The 22,884-nt window shown below is 41.8% G+C and overlaps 1 protein-coding gene across 3 annotated transcripts in view; it reads right to left on the bottom strand.

Moving 5' to 3' along the window:
- Window positions 1-6,081: 6,081 nt before the first annotated feature.
- LOC122667701 (protease Do-like 2, chloroplastic) overlaps window positions 6,082-22,884 on the bottom strand; it is a 55,587-nt gene continuing 38,784 nt past the window's right edge. For all 3 annotated transcript variants that reach the window (XM_043864091.1, XM_043864094.1, XM_043864092.1), the window contains 10 exons: window positions 10,088-10,144; window positions 9,114-9,217; window positions 7,669-7,756; window positions 7,454-7,539; window positions 7,307-7,331; window positions 7,129-7,200; window positions 6,846-6,896; window positions 6,687-6,747; window positions 6,229-6,612; window positions 6,082-6,165 (listed from right to left, as the gene is read on the bottom strand). In XM_043864091.1, the coding sequence (XP_043720026.1) occupies window positions 6,368-6,612; window positions 6,687-6,747; window positions 6,846-6,896; window positions 7,129-7,200; window positions 7,307-7,331; window positions 7,454-7,539; window positions 7,669-7,756; window positions 9,114-9,217; window positions 10,088-10,144 (789 nt within the window). In that variant the 3' untranslated portion in view covers window positions 6,082-6,165; window positions 6,229-6,367. The remainder of the gene's footprint in view (window positions 6,166-6,228; window positions 6,613-6,686; window positions 6,748-6,845; window positions 6,897-7,128; window positions 7,201-7,306; window positions 7,332-7,453; window positions 7,540-7,668; window positions 7,757-9,113; window positions 9,218-10,087; window positions 10,145-22,884) is intronic.

A 22,884-nucleotide genomic window follows, 5' to 3' on the forward strand; every position in this document is an offset into this window, starting at 1 on the left:
AACTCAAAATTCAATCGGAAATTTCTATATATTCCTTTCGCTTTCTTTACCTCGCATTTTCTTTGTCTTCTCGTCTCCGAAGTTTGCATTTCCCTACTTGTCTGTCTTCCTACAAAGACGCCATAAGACGACCAGCGGTTACTTCGATTGCTGGAGCTAGAAGTGAATTAGAACTTTCTAAATCCATCTCTGTACGTACTGAAACTCTATGCTTGCTTTCATAAGTTAGTTTCTCAATCAATTTTGTTTCCTTGATTTGTTTCTTTAACTCTTTTTCTTTGTCTTCTCGACTCCGCAGTTTGCATTTCTCTACTCGTCTGTCTTCCTGCAAAGACGCCATGAGACGACTGACAATTACTTCGATTGCTCTCAAAGAGCATGAAGCGAATTAGAACTTTCTAAATCCATCTCTGTACATATTGAAACTTTATGCTTGCTTTCGTAAATTAGTTTCTCTGTTAATTTTGTTTCCTTACTTCGTTTCTTTGACTCTTTTTCTTTTTCTTTTTGTCTCTGCATTTTACATTTTGCATTTTTTTATCTACTCATCTTTATTCTTGCAAAGACGCCATGAGACGATGTGATTACTTTGATTGCTCACAAGAGTTTCTTTTCAATGCTTTCTTTGGCATTATTCAACGAATAGATCCATTAGATCTAGACTGATTTTCTTGCTTTCGTAAATTAGTTTCTTAGATCTCATAGACGATCGACGATCACTTCGATTGAGAGCGTCAAGCGAATTAAATTTCTGTGCAATGTTCTTTACTGCTTTTATGTTCGACGTTATTTAATGAATAGATCCATTATATCTATATTTTAATTTTCTTTTTGTTTATTAATGGAAGATTAATGGTGCCTGAGATCAGATCTTTCCAAGTATGTTTAATAGTTAGGTCTGCCACTTTGTCTAAGATGAACTTTCTCTTGTTACAGGGAGGCAAGTGTCAATAATGCCAGGGCATTGACAAAATTCTATAAATTCTTCTAGAACAGTTTATAATTTTAATTGATTTTTTTTTTTTTTTTTTTTGGTTTTTTGTTAGATTTTGTTTTCATTGCAGGTTAGAGGGGAGAGCAGAGAAGGAGGGCGAGCACCTGTAACCTGGGGTTCTAGAGGGGCTTTGAATCATGGAATTTTTGTTTAGAAAAAAAGTTCGATCTATTGATGATGTAGAGAGGGAATATTTGTTTCTGGTTCCTTATCATGTCGGTGATTCCCTGATCGAACAGACCGGATCTCCGATTGAGCGTCAAGTTTTATTTTTCGATGGAGAGTTTGCTGAAGAAGCAAGTCTATTGGAGTTCCGACACAGGGACGTTATCGATTTTGTGGTGATCGATAAACAAGATTTAGATATTACGGAGGATGGACTCGTTAAAGTGGAAAATGAAATTTTAGGAGGTAAGCACCGCATGACGATAAGATAAACAAATACCGTGGCTATGTTAAAACAAACTCTGGAACAAACTTTGAGAGATTTAGGTTTCCCTCACCATTGGAGTAAAATTGTCTGGGGAGATGTTGACCTAGACCATATGGAGTTGTATGATGACACTATGATCATGCGGCATTTTCTTCCGAATCAGATAACGAATGGAGTTCTCAACCTTAAGCTCGTTATTGAACCACCGCGTGGGTCTGCCATAGCGAATGCCAAGGAGAAGCCAGAACCTAGGGTTAAAGAATTATCCTACGAGAGCGGACCTATTGTGCCAAAAATCCTTCGGACAACAAGGGGTGGCCGGAATGAGAACAGGATACCCTGTTATGTCACGACGATCTAAAGTTCTACTCCTGCCCCTGTATGTCGATGACTTCTCAAAGATAACAGAACAAGGAGACTTGGAAATGGATTGTAATTGCACTTCAAATCACTCGTAGTAAACAATCTACAGTGCAAAACATAAGGGTGCATAAAGCAAAAGAAATAAAAACCTTAGGTTCACACCACGTAGGAAAGGAAACAAAACAGTAAAGTAAAGATAAGTAAATGCAGGTTTTGGTATATTTTTGATTGATCCCTTCTTTCTTGCTCCTCCTGCTTATTTTATATGGTAAAGATGACCATGAGAAACGGTCTCCTTATTCATCGGCCACTATCCCCGCCACGTGGTTAACACATCATCCAAGTCTTAACTACTAAAAGAAAACCGTCATTGATGCTAACCAACTGCCTCTTGGCCGATGAACCCAATCTTAATCGGAAGGCGCCATGGTGCTTCGGTCAAGCCGCTTGGTTGAGTCACCCCATGGCCCAATGCCACTATTCAGCCATTAAGGAATGGAGCAAAATCTGGGTGTAAACAATGCCCCTAGCGAGTCAGGAGGTTGATTGAGGGAGCCCTTGGGACTCGTGCCTACTCCAGTTTCGCTCACCAAAAATATCTTCTGACGTGTCGTAAGTTGATGTGACTGAAACTCCTGAAAAAACGTTGGCTAGGACACGCGGCCCAATCGTGATCCGGTGCTCGCACCCTTTGGGTTAATCTCGCCGTTTCCCAAGGCAGCCATCATTTCTTCTTTCGAGTTTAAAAAACCCCTCCTTAAACCCCTCCACGTCTCCAGTTGCACGACAACCTTTCAGCTTCTTCTCTTCCCTCTCATCTTCTTCCTTGGACCATCACGACTTACGCTTTGATCCTCTGCAACTCGAAGGAAGAGATGAGCCCAAAGGAAGGTGTCGGTGGCTCCCAGACTATAGCCAACCGTCTCCAGGAGAGGCGCGCTGGTCTGCATCCTGTTGTGAACTTGGAGTTACTTATTCCTCACTCCTGTCACTTTGTTTTAGGTCCTATCCTCGAAGACCCCTCAATCAGTCAACCTATCAAAGACTTCGCATCTCACCCAACTGACCACCCTTTATTCCGGCGGGGCATTCCTACCACCCTGAAATATAAACCTGTTGCTGTAAAACGGCATTTGGCTGGTAGGTCTTACTAGTGGAATGACTGGGTGAAAAGGGTGTCCTCTGTTAAGGAATAATCCTGGAGGGAGCTTGGCATTTATGATGCCATTCATATGTCAACCATCCACTATCCTTATGACGTTGATCTCCTTCACGCCACTCTCCATTTTTGGTCCCGTTCGACCAACTCCTTCGACTTCAGTTGTGGGATGATGAGCCCTACTCTTTTTGACGTGGGGGCTTTCCTAGGCCTTAAGGCCGCAAAGAAGGAGATCAATGGCAGCTCTGACTGTTCTCTAGTGGACTGGGTTTCGAACCTTACCAAAAATCGGGCCAGCTACACTTCCTATCTTTCTCAATACTGGAGACAGAGTGGTCCAGTGAACAAGCAAGAGTATAAAGCATGCTCTCCTAGATTTGTTGTTGCCCTATCTGCACCCAGGCCGACAAGATCACCAAAGCCTACCTCAGTCTTGCGAATACCCTAGCCGCTGACCGACCTGTCAATCTTGCTGCTTTTGTACGCTCTTCCCTGTACCGGGGTTGTACTGACCTCGTAGAGTCTGGTTTTGCTCACGGCGAAGGCCCTTTCTAGGTTCTGCAATTTTGGTTGAGTAGTTACTTTCCTGAAATCAGTCCTTCTCCATTGACCGATGATTTCCCCGCCGTTGGCTTTAAGTTGCTTCGCCTGCCGATGGCTCGGTCTCTCACAGATTGTTTCAGATTTTTCTTTACCCTCAAGGACATTCGTCCTTCAGCTTCTTTTACTCCATTTCATTCTTCCAAAAGTTTATTTGACTGGCTGGATGAGGCCAGTACTGACCCACTCATGCACGGAGATCTTTGAGCCTCTTTCCTTACATGCCGAGATCTCCACTACGGGGTGTTTCTCGAGCACAACAAAAATAATATGTGCAGCACAGAACATTACAATCCTCAGTTCTTGGCTCGCCAGTTTGGTTTGGTTCAGGCCATTCCAGTCCCTTGCTTCTTTTCACTTTCTGATGGTGGGCCTGATGCATCCCTCATTCAATACCCTCCTTTGCTCCTGCTTGAACCTCTCCCTATGCTTCTGCTTTCTCCGTCTATGCCTATGCCTCCAAGGATGGATCCAATTTCCTCTCCTTTTATGGAATCGTTGATACATATGTTACGATGCGTTCGGATGAGGGAGGCGATAAAACCCTAATAGGTTTGGTTTAGGATATGACTCTCTTGATGGGCTGAATGGTGAAGTGATCTGCCTGTCGCAGATCGCAATATATCTGAAGAAGTAGAAGTGGAGTCCCAACCCTCGGGAAATAGACATCTCATTCTCTGTTGGCAGTAAACATATTCTCACCCTGAACTCTCAACCAATGATCCCGATGTTCAGGTAGAAGAAAGACTCGTCTATCCGCGTTTTCCATTTCCCTCTCCCGGATCGGCATGGATTACAGAGTGGATTCCTTCATGTCGATTGACATTGCTGGAATAAGGAAAGGCGGATAAAAGACGGGATTGGCGACTGGGTGGGCGGTACTAAAGCTTTGGGGTCAAAGGCCGGCCGTGTTCCTAGATCTTCTTTCCAGCCGACCTGCTATTTATGAAAGGGAGTTGCTTCTTCCAAGGCATGATTCAATTGACTACCCTTGCAATCCAGGAGCCGGAAACCAACTAATAGATAGTCCATGCGTCCTGGGATCAACTTTTCTCCCTCAACCTTGAAATGCATTCGAGAACTGGTACAGGCAACCGACTTCAGAATTGATTCGCCACTCAAGGCCATTAAAGGCAGTTGAAAGCTCTGTACGTGTTCCCAGAAGTCGTCTTGTCCCAGCATGAGCAAGTCTGTCGTATTCCCGCATCGGCGAGATAAAAGCCAATAGCGTCTGTCAAAAGGTGGCAGGGGAAGCACCCTATATGGAAATTCTCGGTTTTTAGTCACCTCCCCATTGATTTTCTATTAATTGAAAGCACTTTTACACTACCCCTCACGTCTCTCCCTGAGGAGGATCATAATGTAAGTAGACATAACTCTGCTTAAGGGGAGACTATTTCCTAACTCAAACCTGCGACCATTAGATTGCAATGGAGCAATCTTACCACTGCACCAAAGTCTGCTCTCTATGTATTTAAATATGCATGCAAACTCATTATTACCACTTTAGCAATGGATTGTGCCTGATTTGAATCAACTAAATAGAAGTGATCTTATGGGTACCCATCAACGGCTGGTGGTGCATGAGACTTATACATTGTGATTACTACTTCTGAGAAGAATACTGACCTGAACAGTCAATCAGGAATGTCCAATAATTTCTCAAAAAAAAATATTTTTTTGGCCAATTATGTAATACCTTTTTATAAATAAAACAAAAAATCATGTTGTATCCAACGTTGGTGGGAAAAAAACATACCCTTTTTTTTTTTTTACCTTTTTAGTATAATATTTTTTTTTTCAACAAGAGTAAATCCTATCACTTCAAATAAATACTGCATTAAATGTGTCTAATTTCATATTTTACTAGCCCGTCTCACATTTATTGCACATTTATGTGATATATAACTTTCACATCATGCAATAACTGCATTCACAAAGGCTCCATTTGGTTGCAAGAGAAATAAAAGAAAATAAAATCAAATCAAATTAATATAAAGTAAAAATTTTATAATCATTACCTCACATGATGGTGTAACACCAAAACATTCCAAATTTGGTTATAAAATCTCACTTTACTTTACAATCAAACTCTTTTAATTTGAAAAAAATAAATTTACTAAATATGATATGAGTTTTAGATAGGTTATACAATCATAATTACATAACTTTCCTTTTTCTTTTCAACAATGATTTCACCTCCCTCTACTTGCAACCAAACAGAGCCAAGTAAAACACGACGAAAAGGAAGATCTGTATGTGTGGCCAGCTCAAGCCTGTCTTCAGCCTGACCCTAAGCCCAACCCAGCTCAATTTGAAAGGGGGCTATATAATGTTTACTCATCAATATCTACTAATGACACTGTTTTCTGACTAGTTAATTCCAGGTAAGGGACAGCTATATTTATGAGAGCCCACATTACGAATCATAAAATAGGAGGTTTTGTGGAGGAGAAAAAGTGTGGGGCCTTCGTTTATGTGAGAGTGCTTGCTAAGGAATCCACACAGGGATGATGTGCGGATCTTTTGCCCATTGTATTATTTGAACTTGAATTTTGAAAGGAGAAACACTAACAATCACTTTGGTGCATGCTGATGGGTGACACAAAAAAAGAGCTTTCAAGGAGCTGTCACCATAACATCATCGTGCATTTATGCCGATGAACAGAAACATGTAACAACCAACATGAAGAATGAGACAGTGATTATGACACAAGGGGTGATCCAAATTCTGAAGCCATATGTCTGCCCTCTGAAGATGTAACCTCCAAGACAGTCTCTTAAAAGAAACAGATGTGACCGAATCAGAATTTTCTTCTCATGCCCAAAGAAGTCCATCGAACCCAATTTCCATATTTGAGACTGGACTGTCGCAGATATCATGATTTATTGTTTGGTCACATTCTGATGAATCCAGATATGGCTCCAGCAGATCTGAAGACCTCTCAGATGGTATCCCATAATCCTTGAGAATGCGAGGTGTGGTCGAAGCAACAGCTTCCCGTTCCAAGACCGCTAGGAAGTTGTCTTCAAACTCAAAGACTAAATACCTGTCCTTGCATGCTAAGCAACAACATGGAGGTAATAGTGAGTAGATTTCAGAGAGAGCAGTGAAAGATAAGGCTGCAGGTACTTACAGTCAACTAGATATGCCAAGTGTCGTATGTTTTTTATTGGAGTTCCATTGAACTTTAGAACCTGACATTGTTTATTTGTATTATTCTTTTGATCCTCTTGATGAGTGATGAGGTACATCAATTTTGTAAAAGGTATAACATGGTGGGGCTAGAACTTGCCTGCTGATTGCCCATTTCCTCATATCCAATGTTAACTTCATTTGCCAAGACCTATGCAGGAAGGGAACCAAGAAAATCCATATCACTTGAAGGACAAACCAACAATTTCAAAATCCCTATATTCAGAATGCAACAGTCAAGTACTTTTTATTGACATAGCAAAAGTTGATAATCGTCTCCCTCTCACCAATTTACATATAAGAGAGAGATTCAGTCATGTGAAAGCCAATATATACCTTGTAAAACCTTCAGTAACATGCATATTTGTGGAGATGTGACTAACCTGTGAGAGGATTACTATCTGTTCCCCTTTGAACTTGGCCAATGAATACCGTGCCTTCACCAATAGTTTCAACTGACAAAAAAAGAAAAACAAAGTTTTATTTTATTATGAATTATAGCAATTAGTCACACTCAACACTGTTTAGAAGGTGAAGGTTTTGTACAGGATTACAGCTTACCCCTATGTTGTCTTCACGTTCCTCACTGTTAAACAAAACAAGTTGGTTAGGGAAATTGTGAACATCATGCCACTCGTTTTTAATGCTATTAGTATTTGAAACTATAAAAGGTAACATAGACTGCTAAAGGCAAGGATCAAAACATACGCAATAAGAGGTTCTGAGAGTGGCGTGAACACCAGTCCAGCAATAATAAGATAAGAAGGTTGGCCTCCTTTAATGTGATAAGGGACCTAGAAGGCACTTCCAATCTAATTAACATTTGAGCACAAAGCTGATCAAACTTTAATTTAATGAAGAAACACTCTGAGCACACCATTGTGTATGAACTGCAAAGTTAAAATCTGTTAATAGTGGCATACCAAATGCACTCGTGGATTTAGTATTGTTTGAACTTTCATAGAAGTCCCTTTTCGAATAATACCAAGCTCTGCCACATCACCTGCAAACCTGATCATTCAAACGTTATTTGATCCAAGGGCCTTTGTCACTTTGATCATAAGATATGATAGAAGTTAAAATAAACAAGCAAAATTGCAGAGACCTACTCAAATTTGAATTGGATGTTTCCACAATGTAGTTTAGAAGACTACTTATTTATACATTTATTGGTATAATTTTAGAAGACTAAGCCCCGCGATTTGGGAGTTGCCCCGATACAGGATAAGCTACACAAAAGTCGTTTGAGGTGGCATGACCATGTTCAACCGAGGCCTTGGGATGCACCAGTATGAAAGAGTGATTTGGTTCTGATTGAACGAGCTAAAAGAGCTAGGGGCAGGCCTAAAATGACCCTAGGAGAAGTAGCAAGGAAAGATATGTATAGTTTAGACCTTGTCCCAAGTATGACTTCGAATAGAGCTGTTTGGAGGGCTGAGATACATTTAGCCAACCCCATTTAGGTGGGTTATTGATGAGTTGTTGTTGATGCTGGAGTGCTCTTTCCTTTTTCTTTTTTCTATTTTTCTATTTTTCTTATTATTTTGTCTTTGCAAGAATCCATGTAGTCAACCACATTTAGTTGGGATAAGGCTTATTGTTGTTGTATAAATTTAGAAGACTATTTATTACACATTGAAATTACTCTAAGAATAGTTCATCAACAGCATCACAATATGTCATGGCATGGTCTACATCATAGGAATGAAACCAAATCTGCCTAGGGAAGACACATACCAAAAGCCATAGTTCAACCATACTGTGGTCTTCCTTTTGCATTGTTTCATAATTTGCTTTGAGATCCAAAATCTACTTGATGGAGAGGGCTACCTCCCAGGTTAAGGCAGTTAGGCATGTGATTCAGTTGGGACTCCCCAGATAACAGGTATACCAAAAAAATTTGTTCTTTTTCTTTGATAAGCTTTAAAGAAAAAGAGGAGTCAATACATTGACTACACTAGCATCAGATTTTCCAGGTAAGACAAATTGAAACTCTCCTCGGATGGGCATGAGAACCACATGTAACAGTTTGCTGCAGCGGGACCATTTAATGCCAAGTTCAAGCAGAATTAAATGGAGAGAATGAATCAGATTGTTTTTCTGACAATTATCAAGTTTCCTTACCAATCAAAACAAAACGGTAAAAGGACATGGAGTAGTAATGCATGAGACAAAAACCAAAAATAAGGATCAGGTGAGCCAAGGAAATGAGGGAAGTATGCATGACTGAAATTCTCAAGCATGCATAATACTTCTATAGAGAAACATAAAAGTAAATCTGGTAATATTTATAATGCAGTTATAAAGTCTATTTTGTTAGCACCCAACAAAAAAATATATTTTGTTATACAGCTCATAGGAACTTTACTTTTGACTTATTAGATAGTGGAATACAATGCGCTCAGCTGATCGAAATGGCACAGTTCCTTCACACCCTACATGAACATCATCAAAGCTTACGATCACGTCCCCCTGGAGAAGCATAATATCTACAAGAATTATTTTCCAAGTATTTTGACAAGGCAACTCTGGACATTACAAATTTTCAAACATCCTTCAATAGACTTGAAGGACCCAATGAAAATGTAGGGTTAAAGGAGAGGAAACATATGAATTATTACTTTATTAGAACATCAAAATTGACAATTGGTAATACTTAATGAGGGCACAAACGAAGAGACATTTGAAACACTAAAAGTAACCTCTTTTTTCTCCCTTTCTAGATGATTAGCATTATATTTTAGCACAAACATGGCCAACTAGGCAAGAGTACATGAAAATTCATAGACATCATCATTTATGAATCACAAGTACAAATCAACATCTGGAAGTACATGAAGCACGAAACCCAAATATAACCACTGGAGTGTGAGGACCTCGGTACCTATGGTCCGTCCTTGTGCCCATCTGGCTAAGGTCTCCTGTCAATGTGTTGGCAGACCAAGCTCTCCAAGTGAACAAGATGTTCCAAGTGTACTGGCTTATCAGAACCAGAATTCAAAAGTTCAAGATGTTCCTCCCAGATAGGACATCCAATAAGAACATAGCATAGCACAGTAACCATTGTCTACAGCTGGATCTTGGCTTTCTATGACTAGCTATGTGCCTTTCTCCTTTCAAATAAAAAAAAATTTTAACTGTATTAGATAATCACTTTAATAATAATCTTCACAAAAAATTGTTTGTGATCCTGACATCAATTTGATTATTGGGTTGTGAAACACTTTGGAAATTAGGCTGCCCTACATATGATATAAAAGTTCCCTCCCTACTATTGTGTTTAAAGACTAGTCACTAGATTAGACAAGAGATCCTAGCTGGAGTTACAAATAGCCAGCCTACCTCTTTCAAAACATTATTTGCAGCAGAAGTGGGCTCAACTCTCCGTACCAAAACACCCTGCAGCACATGTCATGGGCAGAAACCATATGAGGATTAGGATGCTCAATAGATAGAAAGTTTTGATTTTGACTTGAATGTAGCAATCGAGGAATTGCACAACAGACACACCCTGGAAAAAAATGAAAGAGAAGAGACTTGCACTATGTTCCAAAGTAAAGTTGGTGCTTTAAGACGCAATATTTAGATTCTATCCAAAAGAACTTTGTGTACTTTATGCATGGCTCACATTAAATACTCAATGAATCTCTCCTCACTAACACTTGTCAGGCATGTAACTCTTTCATCAAATAACTTCATCAAGAATTCCCTTCATTTTCCAACTAACTCAAAATATAAGCTTACCTAAAGCATAATCCTAACTCATGATTGCTACTCTTTAAACAGTGCTCCTAAGCATCTGAAGTCAAGGATTATGCATTCACTGCCAGAGCATGAACCAACCTTATCAGATTGGCATGGCATACCAAGTTCAGTTATTTTTCTTCCATTTAGTCTTTTTTTTTTTTTTTTTTTTTTTGGGGGGGGGGTGTTCAGCTAAGAAGAGTATCTTATTACCACAGTCCAAAATGAGGATACATATGACAAAGTCCTGTATCTACACAACTGTTCATAAGAAAATACAAAAACTGCAAATATACTACTAGGTTGCATCAGTTTCGTAGGGATATATTTGTAATGTTCTTTTATATTGCTGTCCTTAAGTGTAAAATATACTTAAGTTATAGGCTTTACTCTTTAGTGTGGTGCTTTATTGTAATTTTTCCTTTTTATATTAATATAAGTAGTTACCCCCACCCACCGTTTGGAGTATTCTGCTATTCTCTCAAACCATGGGCAGTTCTCTCCATTCTCTCTTCTCCTCTCTTTTCCTCAACCTTCATCTGGTTCAGGTAATGATATCAAGTTCTATTGCTGTCACATGGTATCAGAGAATTGATTTCAGTACTTGGGATCCCTTCTTCATCCTTGTTTTGAGTGTGGTTAGGGTTTTTCCCTCTCTTTTGGTGTACAACCACCTATGTTGTTTTCTTCTGGTAGAACCCTAGTTTTTTGTCAAGCATAACTAGGGTTTCATCATTACTCTTACTATGATTATTGGAGGAAAAGGTCCACTTGAAGATGCCTTCATCATGCACTAGGGTTTGCTGTTTTGGTCCTTGGGTAGGAAATCTCTCCATGCACATAAAGGTTTGATTGTTTAGGGTTATTTTTTGTGATGTTGTTTATTCTCCTCCTCTGGCAAGTCAAAGATATCATTGTGAATACTGTTTTGTAGACTGATCATATTCTTTTGGCATGAGAGATCAGATTTCCTTCGTTCTTGCAAAATCCTAACTTTATGGAGATTTTCCAAGAAGTCAAGAATGTTAAGAGTTGTTAGTAGATATGTAACAGGGGTAGTTTGGGAACTAGACTTTGGACTAGTTGCCTTATTATGTATTTTATCCTGTTTGTCCTTTTTACCTTGTACCTCCCTAAGGAGGTGGATGTAATAACTCCATTAGTTCTATTCAAGTAATATAGAGTGTGGAGAAGTCTCTCCTACACACAAGATTCACAACCAAAATATCTCTCTCTCTATTCTCTTCTTGCTCTCCTTCTCATCTCCTTCTTCTTCAACCTCTCCTCCTTCTCTCATTTACATCTATAACCTAAAATCCAACTTGGTATCAGAGCTTTAAGTTTGAGAGTCGTATCAGTCCTCTTTCTCTATTCTTTTCCTCTCCTTGAAATCCTAAGACACAAGGAACTTCAAGGAAGAGGAATCTATGTGAACAACTTGTTGTAGATAGATGAAAAAGGTTCTTTGCAACCCGTTTAAGTGTTTGAAGATGATCCTTGAGCTGTATTGAAGCCCCATTGAAGTGTTTGAAGTCAACCAAGCTTCACCTAGGTTTTCCGCCATCTCAAAGTTGCAGCTCCTGTGTTTTCTCCTCTCGGCATGGGTTTGGAGCTTGGAATAGCTCATTAGGATCGTACAAGGATGCTCTTTATGCCCCATGTGTGTCTCCTTGCTGAAGGGTTCTCTTGCTAGAGCATAGCTCATTTTTGTGGGGTTCCTTTTTCTGCCCAGGTATAAACTGTGACTGCTGCTTCCTCTTTTACTTGCATTTGAACTACCATGGACTCCTCCCTTGGTTGAGAAGTGTTTATGGATACCTTGTTTAAGGTCTTAGAACTTGTTTGAGTGGGTGTTTCTCCCTGGAAGGTGTTGGGTGAAGTTTTGTCCAAATTTTACCTGTTTTTTTTCTGCTGGAATTTATTTCTTGAGATTGGAATCTTTATTTGGGTTGAGTGTGTACTCCCCACTTTGTTTGGAATTACTTGTGCATGGTTAAGTGCCTCTTTTATCCCCATAATATGGCTGAATCTGATGCCTCTGGGCTTGGCACGGCTGAATCACAACCTACTCCGGTAGCCTCACAGTTTGTCTTTGAGAACTCACACCCATAGATCTCCATTGTGAAATTAGACAACACCAATTATTTGGATTGGTCCCACTCAGTGAAGCTTTCCCTTAGGAGCAAAGGGAAGCTTGGGTATATTACAAGCACCATTACTGCTCCAGCTCTTGGTTCCCCTACTTATGACAAATGGGAGACCGAAAATTCCACAGTCATGACATGGCTCATCTTCTCCATGAAGCCCGAGATTGGGAGAAGATTTATGAGAAAGGAAACTGCCAAGGCTATTTGGGACAATGTCTCCCAGACATTTGACAGGGTGGGTGACTCCACCAAAGTTTATCAACTTCACCAAAAAATTAATGCAATGAAGCAGGGTGACAAGACTATTTCTGAGTACTACAATGCCTATATCAGTCTTTTGGAGGAGTATGATCATTACAGGGATCTCCAATTGACCAACCCAGCGGATGAGGCAAAGGTGTATCATGCTCTTGAAAAGGAGCGTGTCTTCACTCTTCTTGGTGGGCTGAACCCTGAGTATGAACCCATCAGGCTCTAGATTTTGGGCCGGTCTCCTCTTCCATCTCTTAATGAGGTTTGTAGCTATTTACAGAGTGAGGAGACTTGGCGTGTTGCTATGGCACCTACTCCAGCCTCATCCCTTAAGAGATCAGCTCTCAATTCTTCCTCTTTCCAGGATACCCGTGGTGGTGGTAGAGGCCAGGGGCCTACTTATGGGGAGGACAGAGCAGTGGAGACAGGTGGTGCTAGTGGAGGTGGCAGAGACAGATTTAAATGTGATCATTGTGGGAGATCTGGGCACACCAAGGATAGATGTTGGACTCTTCATGATCGTCCTCCTGGTACACGTGGTGGGGCTCATGGTGGCCGTCGAGGGGGAGCTCGAGGTGCCCACTCTGTTATGACGGAGACAGATGCTACACAGGATGACTCTACTTTGGCCGATGTAGTGTTCCACAGGGTCATGTCACAACTGAGCACATCTCCTACACCCACAGTGGCTACCTCTTCTTCATCCTCCGCTTTGCAAGTTTCCACCTCAGCTTCTATTGCAGCCCAGTCTTGGGTCATTGACTCTGGTGCCACCGACCCTATGACTGGTACGTCCCATTATTATGATTCCTATACCATTTGCTCTGGTAAGGATAAGGTTCGGGTGGCCGATGGCTCCCTTTCCTCCATCTCTGGTAAAGGCAATATCCCTGTTACCTCATCTATTTCTCTTACATCTGTCCTTCATGTTCCTAACCTTACCCTTAATCTTCTCTCTGTGAGTCATTTGACAAAATCTTTAAATTGTTGTCACTTTTTTTCCTTCTCATTGTCTTTTTTAGGATTTGGTGACGAAGAGGATTATTGGTAGTGGACGTGAGGAGCAAGGCCTTTACCTTTTTTAGCTTTTTTTGCCCACAACTCAGTCCTATGTGTGTGGACGTAATGATAGTAGTTCTGTGGAGTCTGTTATGTTATGGCATCGTTGTCTTAGCCATCCATCTTTTGTTGTAATGAGGAAACAATTGCCTCACTTATTTTCTTTTGTTGCTTCTTCTCATGTTTTTCAATGTGAACCATGTATGTTTGCCAAACATTGTCGTTCCTCTTATCCATATCATGGTAATAGAACTACTGCTCCTTTTCATATTGTGCACACTGATGTTTGGGGACCTTCCCCTACTACCTCTTTATTTGGCTATCGTTACTTTGAGTCCTTTGTTGATGATTTTTCTCGTGCTACTTGGACCGTTCTTATGAAGCATAAAAGTGATGTTTGTGATGCATTTAAAACCTTTTATCAGATGATTCTTACTCAGTTTGACATTCGGATCAAAATTGTTCGATCTGATAAAGGGGGGGAATACATGTTTGGTGGCCTCCAAACCTTCTTTACTGATAATGGCATTCTCCATCAGTTAGCGTGTGTTGACACCCCCCAACAAAATGGGGTTGCTGAGAGGAAGAATCGCCATTTATTGGATGTCACCCATAGTCTCTTGTTTGGCATGCATGTCCCCAAGACTTTTTGGTCTGCTGCTCTCCTCACTGCCTCTTTTCTCATCAATCGCATGCCTACCAAACTTCTTGCTTTCAAATCTCCCTTGGACATCTTATCTCCCAAGGCTTCTGCTTTCTCTCTTCCTCCTAAAGTCTTTGGGTGTGTTTGTTATGTGCATGTAAACAAATCTGTACGTACTAAACTTGATCCCAAAGCCCTCAAGTATCTCTTCCTTGGGTACTCTTCTACTACCAAGGGTTACAAGTGTTATCATTCTTCTTCTCGTCAGTGTCTTATTTCCAAGGATGTCTTCCTTCAATCTATTCCTTTCTTTGCCCCTTCTCAGCATCCTCTTCAGGGGGAGAATTGTGGAAGTGAACAGGCTGCTGATTTCCTTCATCCTCTACCCATCTCTCCCTTTACACTTGACATTGGAAAGCACAGGGCTGTGGATGTGAATGTGAATACTGATTTAGTTGTTGATAGTGGTACTGATAAGGAGAAGGATTACCACATTACCTACAAGAGAGGTGAAGGCTTGCATAATGAAGGAAAGAAGACCTACCAAGAGTCCTCTTTGGATCCAGATCCACATCCTGAGATCCATCCTTCTCAGCCAGGTCACATCCCTTCTCCTCCATGTGATTTAGACCTTCCTATTGTTGTTAGAAAGGGAAAAAGAGCTTGTACTAATCCTATAGCCCAATTTGTTTCCTATGATGCTCTTTCTCCTACAACTATTGCCTTTATCACTGCTCCCTCTACAGCTTCTATTCCCAGGAATGTCAATGATGCTATGCTTGACCCAAAGTGGAGACAAGCTATGTCTGAGGAGATGATGGCTCTTGAGAAGAATGATACTTGGCAGTTGGTGGATCTTCCTAAGGGACATGTCCCAATTGGATGCAAATGGGTCTATACAATCAAGTACAAATCTAATAGTACTGTGGAGAGATACAAGGCAAGGTTGGTTGCCAAGGGGTACAATCAAATCTATGGGATTGACTATCAGGAGACATTCGCTCCTATGGCTAAGCATAACTCTATAAGAGTTCTTTTATCACTGGCTGCCAATAAAGATTGGCCATTATATCAGTTAGATATGAAGAATGCCTTTCCCCATGGTGACTTGGAAGAGGAAGTGTACATGCAACCCCCACCAGGGTTCAAAATGCCTTCAGCTGAAGGGAAAGTGTGTCTCCTTAAGAAGGCACTATATGGTCTCAAACAGTCACCAAAGGCATGGTTTGAACGCTTCCGACAGGCTATTCTGAAGAATGGATATTCCCAAAGCCAAGCTGATCACACACTCTTTACCAAGCGGGGCTATGGTACCATCACTGCTCTCATTGTCTATGTGGATGATATTGTGGTCACAGCAAATGGTATAGCTGAGATTGGTACACTGAAAAGCTACTTAGCACAACAGTTTGAGATCAAAGACCTGGGCCCCTTGAAGTACTTCCTAGGAATTGAAGTATCAAGGACTAAGAAAGGAATCAACATATGTCAACGGAAGTTTGTTCTTGATTTGTTGACAGAGATAGGGATGTTAGGTTGCAAACCAGCTAATTCTCCTATTGAGCAAAATCACAAACTAGGGGAAGATTGTGGTCCTTCTCTGGTTGATGCGGGAAAGTACCAAAAGCTTGTTGGGAAGCTTATCTATCTCGCTATAACACGCTCAGATATCTCATATGCAGTGGGAGTGGTGAGCCAATTTATGCAAGCTCCCAAAAGTGGCCACTTGGATGCCATGTATCGCATTCTTAGGTATTTGAAGTCTTCCCCAGGGAAAGGACTGTTGTATGCTAGACACAATCATTTGAGAGTGGAAGGTTTCACTGATACAGATTGGGCTAGCTCTATTACAGACAGGAGATCTACCTCCGGCTATTGTACCTTTGTGGGAGGTAATTTGGTTACATGGAGGAGCAAAAAACAGCACGTTGTAGCCAGATCCAGTGCAGAGGCAGAATTTAGAGCTATGGCTCATGGAGTGTCTGAACTCATATGGTTGAAAAGACTTGTTCAGGAACTGGGATTTGACACTGAAGGCCCTATGAGACTCTATTGTGACAACAAGGCTGCCATCAGTATTGCCCACAACCCTATTCAGCATGATAGAACTAAGCATATTGAGGTTGATAGACACTTCATCAAAGAGAAGATAGACTCTGGCTGCATTTGTACTCCTTTTGTGAAGACTGGTGATCAGCTGGCAGACATTCTCACCAAGGCCCTTGCCTCTCCTCAGTTAAGTTCTCTTCTAAGCAAGTTGGGAATGCATGATATATATTCTCCAGCTTGAGGGGGAGTGTTAGAGTTGTTAGTAGATATGTAACAGGGGTAGTTTGGGAACTAGACTTTGGACTAGTTGCCTTATTATGTATTTCATCCTGTTTGTCCTTTTTACCTTGTACCTCCCTAAAGAGGTGGATGTAATAACTCCATTAGTTCTATTCAAGTAATATAGAGTGTGGAGAAGTTTCTCCTACACACAAGATTCACAACCGAAATATCTCTCTCTATTGTCTTCTTGCTCTCCTTCTCATCTCCTTCTTCTTCAACCTCTCTTCCTTCTCTCACTTACATCTCTAACCTAAAATCCAACTCTCTAACTATCGTGGGTTGATTGCTGTGATTTTTGGAGAACTTTTTCTCTATATATTGTACAGTCTGTGGTCAAAATTTCAGACCAAACAGACAACCCTAACCCTCTGAGACTTTAGGGCTATTGGTGTCTATGATTTTGAGGTTTTACCCTACCCTGCGGCGTACTGTTTTGGGAGGATTTTAGCTGCTTTTTTGAGCCTCGTCTTCTGGTTATTGTTCTTGTTGCTGGTTGTCGATATTGGTTGTGTTTTATGGCCTGGGTGCTATCCCCGTGCTTATCAAAAATTGCTCAGTGTGGTTGGTTGCTTCTGGGTTATTTTCTGTGAAGTGTTCTACTTTATACAACATTATGGCTAAATCTAAACCTCCCTCAGATAATGTCAATGTTCAAATTACATCTATCAAACGGAATGGTGCTTTGAATTATCTTCTCTGGGCCCAAGCAGTTGAAGTTTATACCACAGCCAAACGGAAGATGGGCTATCTGACTGCAACCTCTCATGAGTATGAAGAGTGGACGACGGAGAATGCTATATTAATTCGTTGGTTGTGGAATAATATGGAGCCTTGTGTGGCAGCCAATGTTATGTTTCACACCACAGCTAAGGGTGTCTGGATGATCTTTAGGAGAGCTATTCTAAAGATAAGAATATGCCTAGAGTATATGAATGACAAAATTTCCTCATTTAAACAGAATGCCAAATCTGGTGGTGACTACTATAGTGCTCTAAAGGGTATGCGGGAGGAACTTAATGTGTACCAGCCCCTCTCTACTGATCTTGCCGTTCTCAAATCACAATATGCTGAATTCTAAGTAGCAAAATTTTTATCTGGATTAGACTCTGACCATTAGCCTGTCAATAGTCAAATATTAAAAGAAGAGAAAATTTCCTCTATTTTTTTTTTTTTTAAACCCGAATATTACCTGGGACCCGGGCCAGCCCCTAGAATTTTATTGATAGTGGGGAACATACTACCTTACCCCAACCCAATGAGCAATCACTCTCTTGGCCTCACTACAACTCCTTACCCCTACAAAGGGAACAAAATCACAAGTGCTATTTCCTGAGAATCGGCAGACCAACCTTGTCCTCTCGAAGAATACCCTGAAGCATCCCGGAAGGGAGAAAGCCCTGTTGGAAGATGTTAGACTACCCAGAGTCGCAAGCAAGGTTTGCCAACCAATCAGCCACCCTGTTGCTTTCACGAAACGCAAAGGTCACGAAAGCCTAGGCAGAAGAAACCAAATCCAGCACATCCCGGAAGCGGTACCAACCCTTCCACAAGGTACACCTCTTTTGGTTAACCATTTTGACTGTGGACTCGGAGTCCGAATTAACCACCATGTCGAAAACCCTAAGTCCTGTCAAAGAGCCAAACCATCCCTCAATGCTCTTAGTTCAGCTATCGAATTAGTGCAGGCACCATAAAATTTTGAAAAAGCTGCCAGGACTACACCATTCAAATCCTTGATGACCCCTCCACCCCCTCCATAGCCCGGATTGCCCCGACAAACACCATCCACATTAAGCTTTACCGAAGCAAAGGGAGGACACCAATAAACTGGTAAAGGGCACGTCAGCTTGGGTGTTGGGGCCAAGAGTCCAAAACATTGTAGAATCAAGTTGTCCCTTACCGACCCCAACCAGCCAACCTTGGAGGGTAGCTGAACCTCCTTCACCCAGGCTTTAATACACTCAACTATTGAACCAGCAATGCGGCACCTTTCCCCGTGCCTTCTAGAGTTTCTCTCCTTCCAGAGCTCCCAAACGATCAACGAAGGCAAGATTCCTATGATATAAGCACTAAAGCTTTTACCACTCGTTGAACCCTGCCAAAGAGCGATTCTGCCTCTGACATCCTGAGAGGGAACAGGAGCAATGTCAAAAATACGAGAGAAGTAACCCCACACCTTGGAAGCCGTACCATTCAACACCAGACAGTGATCAGTAGTCTCCCTCCGAGGACTCCTATAACAGCTACATTTTGAAGCCAAGGGAATTCCTAGCAACATTAAAGAATCATCTGTGGGAATCCTTCCATTAAGGAACTGCCAAGAAAAAAATGCCACCTTCAAGGGAAGAGATTGGTTCCATATCCACTTCGCATAAGGGATCACGGGTGAAGCACTCCTCACTTCGTTCCAAGCCGACCTAGTTATGAAACAACCATCGCTAGCAGGGGTCCATGCCAAGACATCATATCTATCAAAGAGAGCAAAATTAGCGAGAGTAATGCTCTCCTTGATAGCAGCCGAATCAATGTGAGCTAGAATGTCCTGCCTCCAAGCTCCATCCTCCTCAAGGCATCCTTGACCCGTAAATCCAAGTCTACTAGCAGCCCATTGTCAACCTGGTCAATCAAAGGGCCAGCGCCAGACTAGTCATCCAGCCAAAAGGAAATATTGCCAGCTCCAAGCAACCACCTTGACTTCTCCATTAAGAAGCCCTTCAAAGCCAGAGTACTACGTCAAGATTTTGAACCAACACCATGTAACCCTGCTAGAGCAATATGGAAGTTTCTAAAGAACTTGGCCTTGAAAAAATCGCTCCACAGCGCGCGCTCTGAAAGGACCCTCCAAAGGCCCCTAAGCCTAAGTGAAAGGACAACAACCTCCAGACGCCTAACCCCCAGCCCCCCTTCATCAAGTGGCCTACAAATCTTCCTCTAACACACCCAGTGCCTGCATTTTCCCCACTCTGAGCTGCCCCACAGAAAATCAGCAAAGATCCCATATAATCTTCGAATGACTGCCTTCGAAGGAACCAGTGTTGCGAGAATGTGGATGGGGATGGAAGTGAGGACATGTTTCAACAAAATAACGCGTCCCCCAGGTGATAATAGCCTTCCCTTCCAGCCTGCCACCCTATTTCTTATCTTTTCAACAAGACCGTCAAAATAGCAAATCTTCAGCCATCCAGAGTGGAGTGGTGCCCCCAAATAGGTAATTGGGAGCGTCTTCCTAGAGAACCCAGTCACCACCCCTACCATCTGGGCTCTCGCCAAAGAGACCTTGTCCCCCAACACAAAGCAGCTTTTTTGTCTATTTACTAGCTGTCCCGAAAAACCTTCATATATCTGCCAATAAACCCCATAACTTGTTTGAGAGAACTCTTCAAACCCCTGGTGAAGATAATGGTGTCATTAGCAAAAAAAGGAATGCAAAATCCCAGGGCAGCCCCTCGGAAGCCGGAAGTAGGACACATGCCCCTCCACGAAAAGGCTTTTGATACCCCTGCTCAACACCTCCTCTGCCAAAATAAAAAGTGCAAGTGACAAGGGATCCCCTTGGTAGACTTGATAAAACCGGATTGGCTACCACCCAACACAATTGAGAACATAGTTGTCACGTCGTCACGGCGATCCAAGTCGGTGAAGGGGTGTCATGTCGCCCGCCATGGCGTTGCCATGGCGATCATATCGACCATGTTTTATTTTTTATTTTCTCTATTTTAATGTCATTTAGTATGCTATAATATATACCCTATAACATCAAAATTTAACATGAAAGTGTACTACTAATCTACTATGGTTTTATTCATGAAAGTGTAATATCCATTAATGTATATGAAATCATGGATTATCAAATAATTGCTGATAATAAAGTTGAAAAATCATGAGAGTTGGGATATGATTCATATGAAAGTGACTACAAAAGTAACAAAACAAAAAAACAATTACAAGAACGTAATTTATATTGAGTAAATAAAGCTAATAAACAACCCATCTAAATAAATAAATAAAAATTGTTGATGTGAATATGTGATTTTGTATTAGTCAATAGTGTATTAGTGTTTTCTGTTTGATGTTTTTTTAATTTTTTTCATGTTAAGGAAAAAGCATTAAAATAAAAAATGGTTAAAAAAAATTAAGTTTTATAATTTGAAACAACCATGTCGCCCGATATGGCCATATGTCGTGGTATGGCGTCCATGGCGGCACTATGGCGACGACATGGAGGCCATATCGGTCAATATTCTTACTTCATCCATATCGGTGGTCGATATGCCCACTTCTCCAGCAATATGACGCCATGGCCTCGATCATGGCGTCATATCGACGCCATGACAACTATGATTGAGAACCAACAATTCTCCACAATCTTCCTGATTAAGGCAATCCAGGCTTCGCTGAAGCCAAATCTGGACAAAACCAGCCATAGGAACTTCCACTCTAACCAGTCATAGGCTTTTGCCCTGTCTAGCTTGAGGATCACATTACCCCCTCGAGCCTTCCTATTCAAGTCTTGAGCAACCTCTTGGACAATAGAAATATTATCATGGATACACCTGCCTTGCACAAAAGCACCTTGTTCCTCCCATACTAAGGATGGGAGCAGCCCCACCAACCTGGAAACAAAGATCTTGGCAATAATCTTGTAAGAAGACTTACAAAGGCTAATAGGGCGGAAGTCAACCATTACCTCAGGGTTGTCCTTCTTGGAATAAGCACCAGATTGGCCGAGGTGAAGCTTCTAGGAAGTGCCCTACCCTCGAAGAAATCCACCACAGCAGCCCAAACATTATGGCCCATGACCTCCCAGTAAGCCGTGAAAAAGTACCTGGAAAAGCCATCTGGGCCCGGCACACTATCACTCGACAAGGAGAAAACAGCCCCCTTCACCTCCTCCAACAAGGGGGTAAGCAGGAGAGAAGCATTCTCAGTCTCCATCACCACCGTGGGTATCAACGACAGCAATCTTTCATCAACCAAACATCCTTGAGAAGCAAAGACTCCTAAGAAGTGACACACCGCCTCAGCCTGCACCCCATCAGGGTCGAAGATCCACTCACCATCTTCTCCTTTGATTTTATTCACCCTGGCCTATCTTCGCCTGACATTAACCATGGAATAGAAAAACTTTGTATTACGATCCCCCTCTTTTAACCAAGTAACTCTGGACTTTTGTTTCCAGAAGATTTCCTCCTAAAGCAACACCCCCTGCAGTACATTCCTGGCCTCCTCCAGTGCCTCCCTAGCCTCCTCACTAGCTCCCTGATCAAAGGCCACCTCAGCCCTGCTCACCGAGTCCTCCGTATCCCTAACCTTCTAATGCACATTGCCAAAGACCTCCTTGTTCTGCTTACGGAGAGCACCACGAAGCCTCTTGAGCTTCAAGAACAGCCCAACAAGGGGGGAACCAGCCACCGGTTCAGCCCATTGCCCCTTGACAAAGTCAAGAAACCCCGGATGCAACAACCACATCTGCTGGAATTTAAAGGCTGAAAAATCTCGGCTGCAAGTAGCAGAGAAGGAGAGCCAAATGGGAGCATGATCAGAACACATACGATTAAGGTGGTTCGCCAAAAAAAGAATGAGGCATATTGCAAGATTCAACAGATTGTGTTTCCCTCCCTGTCTAAATCTGAATCTAAAAGAACTCTACTTTTGTTGTTGGTAATGGTGGACGTGGTTGCATATTTGTCATGGCATCTAGGCAAACCAAGACATTGGAGTGGGCCTGGACACAAGGCGGCCAAAACGCCTACTTGATCAAGGCCACACTAGTTGTCAAGGCACCTGGATGCCAAGGAGGTCACCTAAGTGACACCTACGTGACGCCTTGACAACTATGGGCGGTTGTGGCTCTGACTTTTTGTTGATGTATACATTGGCGCTGCCCTTCCCTAATAGTTTGAGCTTTTAGGTGAAATGGTAACAAACATGAAATCAAAACAGGGAGGTCAAGTGTTTGACTC

This window comes from Telopea speciosissima, chromosome 7, assembly GCF_018873765.1.
Source record: "Telopea speciosissima isolate NSW1024214 ecotype Mountain lineage chromosome 7, Tspe_v1, whole genome shotgun sequence".
Lineage (NCBI taxonomy): Eukaryota > Viridiplantae > Streptophyta > Magnoliopsida > Proteales > Proteaceae > Telopea > Telopea speciosissima.